General features: G+C 44.4%; 1 protein-coding gene across 2 annotated transcripts; it reads left to right on the top strand.

Annotated features, from left to right (window-relative positions):
• The first annotated feature begins 1600 nt into the window (after positions 1–1600).
• LOC119353084 (putative F-box/FBD/LRR-repeat protein At4g13965) lies at positions 1601–6042 on the top strand. 2 transcript variants are annotated; one of them, XM_037619664.1, is made up of 4 exons: positions 1601–1913; positions 1990–2987; positions 3072–3191; positions 5519–6042. In XM_037619664.1, exons 2-4 carry the CDS (start codon positions 2178–2180, stop codon positions 5870–5872), a joined length of 1284 nt encoding a protein of 427 aa, XP_037475561.1. In that variant the 5' UTR covers positions 1601–1913; positions 1990–2177; the 3' UTR covers positions 5873–6042. The 2 variants fall into 2 exon arrangements, with proteins under 2 accessions (XP_037475561.1, XP_037475560.1); XM_037619663.1 differs by having other exon boundaries at positions 1601–2987.
• Positions 6043–8862: the final 2820 nt, after the last annotated feature.

Raw genomic sequence — 8862 nt, 5'->3', positions numbered from 1 at the left:
GTATTGAACATTGTAGATGAGTTCGTCGTATGATTCTTCCGAAGAAGAATTTGATATTGAAGAGGAAGAAGATCTTGCAATGATCCTAGCTATGCATATAAAAAAACTGAAGCACGGTGGTTCGGTTATGGGTCGGCAGAAAATTTGGAGGGACAGGATCGATGCCCACAACAGATTCATCAGGCATTATTTTGCGGAGAATCCCATATACCCCGAGTCATATTTTCGTCGCCGGTTTAGGATGAGCACAAAGTTGTTCAGGCGCATTGCAGAGAAACTAGCGAGCCATGACCGTTTTTTTCAACAAAGGAGGAATGCCGCCGGAGAGCTTGGGCATAGCACCTTTCAGAAAGTGACAGCCGCTTTGCGTATGTTGGCATACGGTATACCGGCTGATCTTGTTGATGATCACTTGGCTATGAGTGAGAGCCAAGCCATCATGTGTGTCAAGCGCTTTGCAGTGGGAATTGTGCAACTGTTTGGCGAGGAGTATTTGAGATCTCCCAATGCTGAAGACGTCGCAAGGCTATTGGCGATGAACAAAGCTCGCGGTTTTTCTGGCATGCTTGGCTCAATAGATTGCATGCATTGGAGTTGGAAGAATTGTCCAAAGGCATGGCATGGGCAATTCCACAGCCAAAAAAAGGGTTCCACTATAATCCTTGAAGCGGTGGCCGATCAGGAGACTTGGATTTGGCATGCATTCTTTGGAATGCCTGGATCTTTGAATGACATCAATGTTGTCAACGGGTCACCACTGATGAATAAGATTGCAAACGGTGAGTTGCCACCGGTGCAGTTTGTAGCAAATGACCATACGTACAACTATAGCTATTATCTAGTGGATGGCATCTATCCAAAATGGCAAACCTTCGTGAAGCCGTTGAAAAAGCCGGAAGGTAAGAAATATCTTGACTTCCACAATGCTCATGCGGCGGCTAGAAAAGATGTGGAGAGAGCATTTGGGATTTTGCAAGCCCAATTTGCTATTGTGAGAGGACCGGCTAGATTTTGGGATCAAAAAATGCTTTGGTACATCATGCACGCTTGTGTGATCATGCACAACATGATCATTGAGAATGAGCGTGGCCAAGATTTAGACTACTCACAGTATGAGCTTTTGGGAAATCCCGTGCGAGTGCGACGGAGGGGTGAAAGGGTAGCCCGTTTTATTGCCTGCTATCATGCCATTCGGCGTCAATCAACGTACAATGAACTTCAGAATGATTTGATTGAAGAGTGGTGGGCATGGCATGAACGACAAAGAGCATGATGATATCTGCATTCGACATTGTATTGTTCATGAACTATTTGTTGTGTTTATTGCATTTGTTGTACTGAATGGTAAACTATTTGTTTGAGTTGTAATGATAACGAAATTGAACTATTTATTGTTGATTTATTTTGTTTGTTTGATCATTTTTGCTATGTATATGTGGTTTGTGCGGCGCGCGCTGTATTTTTGCGCTCTGCTGGAGCGACGCGCGCGCTGCATTATAGCGCGGCTGCTGAAGCCAGCGCAGGCGGGCGTGCCAAACCAGTCGAAGCGCGCGCGGCAAACAGGTTTTTTGCGCGCGACGCATAGCGCGGCTGTTGGAGATGCTCTAAGGCAAGGAGATCTAACCCGACTCCTCCGCCGCTCCCCCACCTCTGCGCCCCTTTCGTCACCACCTTCACTTGGCCGGCCTTTTCGAGGTCGCATCCCCCAACCCACACTCTGTCTTTAGATCTACACGGAGACGTATCGGCGGCGGCTTCTGACCTGAAGCCGAAGCCGAAGCCGAAGCCGCGTCTCCGACGACGGAGGCGGCGGATCTGGTGTTCCAGTGATTGCATCGGCGGAGTAGCGGAGGCGTTGAGGTGGCTGCTGCTGCGGATGCCCTCCCTGGAGTTGGATCCGTGTCTTTTAATTGGTATGAGCTATCACTTCCAAGAATGATATGTAGCGGTGGACGGAGCGGATACGGTTTCTAATCCGAAGTATTCCAGGATTGGAGCAGTAGCCGGACTATATTATACTGTATATAGCAGTAATAAAAAGGCAGTCAGCCTTTGTTCGATTTCTTGGATTTTCACCGTTTCATCAAGATCGAACCGCGTCCACAACGATCCAAGGCAGAATTAGATCTGTTTTGTTCCCCCTGCCTGACACCCCAACCCCTTTGGGGCCAACGACGATGGAGGCAGAGGAGGGTGACCGCATTAGCCTTCTCCCTGACTGCCTGCTGGGCAACATTGTCTCCCTCCTCCCTGTCAAGAACGCAGCCTGCACCATGGTTCTCTCCCGCCGCTGGCGACGCATCTGGCCGTCGGTGCCGCTCGACCTAGACCTTGACGGCAGCAATAGGAATCTTGGCTCTGACGGCCAGTCAATCTTGCGCATCCTTTCCTCCCACAGCGATGGGCCTATCCACCGCTTCCACGCCACCATCTCCGCGCACAAGGCGACCTCCAGCTGGCTGCAAATCCTATCCAACCAGCGCATCAACGACAGCCTCGTGCTCAAGTTCGTGCCGCATGCCGCGCACCCGCCGCTCCCTCGCGACCTCCTAAGGTTCAGTGCTAATGTTCTCCGACATTTGGAATTGCATTGCTGTTGCCTTGACCCTCAACTTGGAGTAACCCTGCCTTTGCATAGCCTGCATTATCTACACTTGTCCAATGTGGTGATTCCCGAGACATCGTTGCACTCTATGATCGCCGGCTGTCTAGCCCTGCGGAAGCTACAGCTCTTCAGAGTCCATAACCTTCGCCGCCTCGTCCCTTGCTCACGTAATCTCGTCGAGGTGTACATCAGGCCACACGTCCCACTTGAAAAGGTCTCTTTCAGCGGAACACCTAATCTTGAAAGCATTGTGCTCTTATATGCGGACATATGGCGGCTATGTCCCGACATCTTTGTAAAAGATGCCCTTCCTCCTAAGGTCCGGAAGGTTGCTCTCACACTTCCAATGCTGCACTCGCCCAACTTTGTGATTACGCCTAAGGTATAGATACCTACATGCTTAGCTTTGATTTGTGGGGTTCCATGTGTATATAAAATTCATGCAAGTGTTCTTTTTTTTATGCAGATGTCAGTATCCATCATTACAACACTGATCCTCAACATGAAATTTAGTGATGGTGAAGAACTGAGGAAGGCTACCAACATGTTAAGCTTGTTCCCCTGTTTGCAAGTTCTTCAGATTTGGGTATGCAATGCCCTTCTCAAGTTTCGGCGTCTATTTTTCTAGACTAAAAGAGCCTGGCTTAAATCATTTGCCAAATTCTCTCTGTGTATTTACCAACATATTAAGTTTTCCTTAAATCACCACTAGACATTTTGTTTTCATTTATTTGCATGTTTGTCTCGAAAATCTATTTTCTATCTGGGCAAAGTATACTGCTCCATAATCGGTATCTAGGTTTACTGAAATCACCACTAGATATTTTGTTTTCATTCTAAGTTTGGAGAACTAACTGTAGATCTGATCATTTGATTGCTGTAGGCAAGTTTTAGAGGGGCCCCTTACTAATATTAGTTGGCAAGTACGGCATCAGAGTTTAGCTCAAATATGTCTTAAAATGCTAGGTAAACTTAATATGCATGGTGCACAAGCTCGCGATAGGATTTTTCCTTCCTTTATCTTTCACACACATTACATTCCTGTGTTCACTTCCTTTCTTTTTTAAAAATCCATTTTTCTGATATTTTTGGAAAGAAAATTCAGTGCACAAGTGGTCTGTTGAAACTACTTAACCTTATCAGTTTTGCTATGACCATAAACGGACAAACATAACCGTTTATTTTTTTACAAATTCGTATTTTCTTAGCGTGCTTTGCGATGGGAGAAAAAAAGTTATAATCTTCAATGGCCATGACCACATTTCGCTACATCACTGAGATACACTATCACTCTCATTTTTGCGAAATTGCGAACAATTTTGAAAATCCTGAACATTTTTTTAAAGTCGTGAACATATCTGAAATTGTGAGAATTGTTCAAATTCTTGAACATTTTTACAGATTGTGAACATTTTCTAAAATCATGAACATTTTTTGAATTCATGAACATTTTATACTATTTGCAAAATAGGAAAAAATTATGAACATTTTTCTTGAAGGGGCGAACATTTCTAGAATCAATGAACATTATTTTGGAAGTTAGTGGAACAATTTTTGTAATTCACAAACATTTTTTGAATCAATAAACTATTTTGCAAGTCATGAACAGTTTGTTAATTTTTAGGATATTTTTCAATTCGTGAACATTTTTTGAAATTCAAAATTTTGTTCAATTTCATTAATATTTTTTAATACGTGAACTTAAAAAAAATCATGAACATTTTTTTCCAAAATTGCGAACATTTTTTTGAATATGCAATTTTTAAAAAATTTCCCAAACATCTTCTGAATTGACAAAACATTTATTCTAAATTCACATTTCTTTTCATTTTTGGAACTTTTTTAAGTCCGAAATTATTTAAAGTAGAAAGAAGAAAGACGAAAAAGGAAAACGACAAAAAAATTAAATAACAGGCTGCTCAGACATGGACCGGCCCATGCAGGGATTCCCTGTGTGAAACATTTTTTATCACTTATAAGTGACATTGGTGGGTAATATATTGCAACTTTTGGGTCAATTTCGATGACGTACCGCCAGAAGCAATAGCCGCTTTATTATTAGTTAGAGATTAGAGATAGAGATTAGAGAGTTAAGATTACAAATTGTTTTTTTACCAGGATTGTTCGCCACAAATGTGCTATTTTCTTGAAATATTACTCCTTTCCCATTATCTAAGGCGTGTAAGATTTTGGCACGGAAATTAGAGCATGGCTGGTTGTTACTCAGGCGCATGGTTATTAACGATTCCTCCATGATACCCTACCAGACGTGGTTGACTGATCCATGAAAACAGTAGATGGCCAGGTCCATCTAGCGCACCAAGCGCTAGTTCTAACTGGAACCCATGATTAGTGATCATTTCCGACTAGTCGTAAGAGAGAAACTAGTGCGGGCTAAGAGCTAGCAAATACAAAACCAACAATATGCTTTTTGTATCATATATAATTTTTATTTTGTTAGTTTTGTTGATGGTCAAAGTTCGAACCAAAATACAAGGGGGCCTAGCTAATAAACCCGGATGGAGGTAGTAACACGCCTTACATCTTGGGATTTTCTGGAAAAGCTTAGGCTCCTATTGTTTTGGGAAGGAGGGAGTAAATTAAAGAGTGCTTTAGTGCGAACTGAAAATCTGTTACAAGGGTTGTTCCACTGACTGATTTTTGGCTGGGTAATTGTTGATTTTGGAGTTACCTTGTTTATAGGACAAAAAATATATGGTTCTAAGGCTTTACAGCTGTAATGTCATGCCGTTCCAAATTTTTAGCTGGTTACCTAAGTTAAACTGGCATCTAGAATATGAATGTTTTCTACTTATTACTGTTAGTTGGTTCATTGTAGCATATAAATTTTTACCTCATTTTTTTATTAGATTTTAGAATAGCTTAATTGATCATTTGTCTTAATGGTCACAGTGCCTCGCCTTTGAATGGACGGATAAACATGCGTTTGGACAGTGGCAACCAGCAGCTGATACAATTATCTGCCTAAACGAGCATCTCAAATATGTGGAACTTCATGGGTATTATGGAACTATAGGGGAGGTGCAATTTGCAAGTTTCCTTATGGCTGGAGCAAAAGCTCTGAGGGCCATGCAAATATTGCACGGTAGTAAATTGAGGGATGAGCGTATCAACACCATGAAAAGTTTAATACTGAAAGGTGGCAAAGCTTCGTCAGAAGCTCAACTTAGCTTTGCATGGAGGAGCGACATACCTACTGTTCGACAGGACCTTGATAGTTACCTGCGCCAAGTTCGTATTATTTGATTGCAGGAATTGTATTCCATACTTTACAGTCTAAACTAGTTAATTGCACGTATGTTTCAATTAATTCAGTCATGTTATACACAATAACAATTTTGAAGTGTTTCAGTTCATATTGAAGGAAAAGGATGGTTAATGATGAGACCTGGCCTCGTGCCAGTATTTGCAGAGAATGGCATATCAATGTCGGCGTCGTATCTTATGAACCCGCACAGTACATCCGGGTGTCTCTACTGTGCATAGATAGATTCACTCGTTATATGCATGTTACTAGGCTTAGTTGCTGCACACACACATGCTGCGGACTTGACCTGTTGCTGCCAAAACCGACGGCTGTTTTCTTTAATTTGTCTGGGTTTAGCTGCATGTATATATGATGTGATTGGTTGGCGGTGATTTACGCAGAGCAATGAATTGCCCTAGAGTGCTACTGCAATTTCAAGGCATGGCTGGCAGGAACCATAGCTGTGCTTGCCTTTCTCATGTAAGCCTTCTTCTCTGCTCATCTCCTCTGGTTTCACTTTCACGGACTGTTGCGCGCTGCCTTTTTGTTCGAATGCCCAGCCCATGTTCTCGATCAATTCAAGGGTGATAGTGTCTGCTGTAAGGATCGGACATTCGTAGTTAATCGATGAATAAACCACGTTATTATAAAACCGATTGTGCCCAACCGCCTTGACTTCTGGTTTATCTGACTGTTGGCTCACCGTAATGTTCTTGAGACCGCACTGTTTTGCTGTAACTCTCAACATTGCAAAAGCAAGAGGGACTTTAAATGGTTATTCACATCACTTTTTCATGTAACTTGAGTACCCATACGTCCTATTGGGAGTAAATTACACGCACGGTCCTGGAACTCGTCGGCCTGCTCCAAAACAGTCCCGTGACTTGTGGATCGCTCCAAAACGGTCCTCATACTTGCCAGACAGTCGGATTCCAGTCGCACGTGCGTGCAGCCTCGAAGCTTCGCGAAGATGACGCCTGCGCGTAAGGAGAGCACTTCAGCAATGAAAGGATCCATGACCCCAAGATGGGGTTTGCACCATGCGCCCAGGAATGTCGAGGAAGAGCGGGCTACTCCCCCCATGTCGGCATTGCTAGCATCGCGGTGTATTGCAACATCAGTGTTGAGTGTTGATCTTTACAAGGTTTCCTTCAGGGGGCCGCCAACCATGACCCGGCAGCGGTATGAAGCTCTGTCGGGGAATGTCCAGCAATGCCAGGTCCTCACGAATACGCCGAACCGAGGTAGCTGGATCAATGATCTCCTGATCATGAGTCCTTCTGTTGTGAGACACCCAGATAGCCCACATGATAGTAATGATTGTGGCACGATCCTTGTCTGTGAATTGCATATCACAAAGTATATCACGTGCCCCAAGTGCTGGGATGAAGCCGTGGCAAATTAATCTCCAAAACAGTCCCGCGACTTGTGGATCGCTCCAAAACGGTCCTCATACTTGCCATTGTGCTACACATACGGTCCTGCATACGTTTCAGCATATGCTAGGCGCAGAGACGGGTGCCACGTCATCCTCGCGAGCGGGTCCAGCCGGACCGCTTAAATCAGATCGTGGCTGCTCGGGAAAGTCAAATTTCCCCTCCAACCCGAAAATCCCTAACCCTTAATCCCAAATCCTCTCCGACGCCGGTGGCAGCGTGGGTCTCTCCACGGTCGCGGCGTGGTTGTGCGCCGCACGCACCGCGCCGGTCGAGCAGGGCGAGGCTGCGGGCCGCACGCACGCACAACGCTGGTGGTTGGGAGCAGCGGCTGGACGATGTGCGCCGCACGCACGCACGACGCCGGCGGCTCGGAGCAGCGGCTGGACGTTGTGCACCGCACGCACGCACGACGCCGGTGGCTCGAGGTTGTGCGCCTCAGGCACAGACACAAGCACGGCGCCGGAGCTCGGAGACCACGCGTGTGATCCTCGTGCACTCCAGGGATGGACGTGCTGGAGGCTCTCCACAGCAGGCTTTTGTGCTTTCGGCGAGTCGGCGACGCCGGCGGCTCTGATGTGTACTGAAGAAGATGGTTTGCTGTGGCACTGGAGTTCAGTAGTTGATCCTTTGACATTGGAAATTGTCAGTTTATTTGCTATGTTCTGCTGATGAACTGAGATGTCATACAATGTGATGTTACCTTGTGCCAGAATGCTATGCAATGTAAGATGTTCTGAATGGTATGCATTTTTATTCTATCTGGCAGGTTCTGGATGAACTTTTATAGCTTATGAACGATCTTTTGCAGCTTCTGTATGCTGGTAGTTCAATTGTAAACGATCTTTTGCAGCACTCGTTTTAACTGGCAATTCACAGCTGATCAGTTGGCTGATCTATCAGAAGAACATAAACAATCAGTGTGTCCAAGTTTACACACACAAAACAATTGCTTTGAGCAATCCTTTGAATTTGGACCATGTATAATTCAGATTTGTTTTATTGACTACTACAATAAAATGGCGTGCCTGAGAAGGACAACACAGACCATTTCAGTATGTGATCTGTACCAATTTAACTCCAGTTCAGTAGTTGAATACATACTGTGCACCAATTTAACATCAGTTCACTCGCCTAGCAGAAATGACACAAAATACACAGGAAAAAACAGAACACAACATGTTCTTCAACATATCATACATGTTTTGCATACATGACACAAAAGACAACAGTTTGCACACCAAAGACAACAGTATGTAAACTAGAGGTTCATGACACGACCATATCATAAATGCATGAAAGCAAAGTAAAAGATAGTGCTGCTAGTTAAGACACCACACATCATTTCGCATGCTCATCTCTCATCCCTAAATATATCGAACATGCTTGTTCTCCTTGGTTTCTTAAAACCAGTTCTTGGCAGACTGAAATATGGTCTTTTTGGCTGATGCGTCTGATCCGAAGTGCTTTCCGTTCCCTGGAATGCTGATGTGTCATGCATGGCTTGTCTATTTGCCTCCTCAGCTTATCTCTTGTTTCGTTCTTCCGCTTGT

Source organism: Triticum dicoccoides, chromosome 2A, assembly GCF_002162155.2.
Source record: "Triticum dicoccoides isolate Atlit2015 ecotype Zavitan chromosome 2A, WEW_v2.0, whole genome shotgun sequence".
Classification (NCBI taxonomy): Eukaryota; Viridiplantae; Streptophyta; class Magnoliopsida; order Poales; family Poaceae; genus Triticum; species Triticum dicoccoides.
Note: the sequence above shows the minus strand (reverse complement) of the source record. Positions and strands in the feature narration are given on the sequence as shown.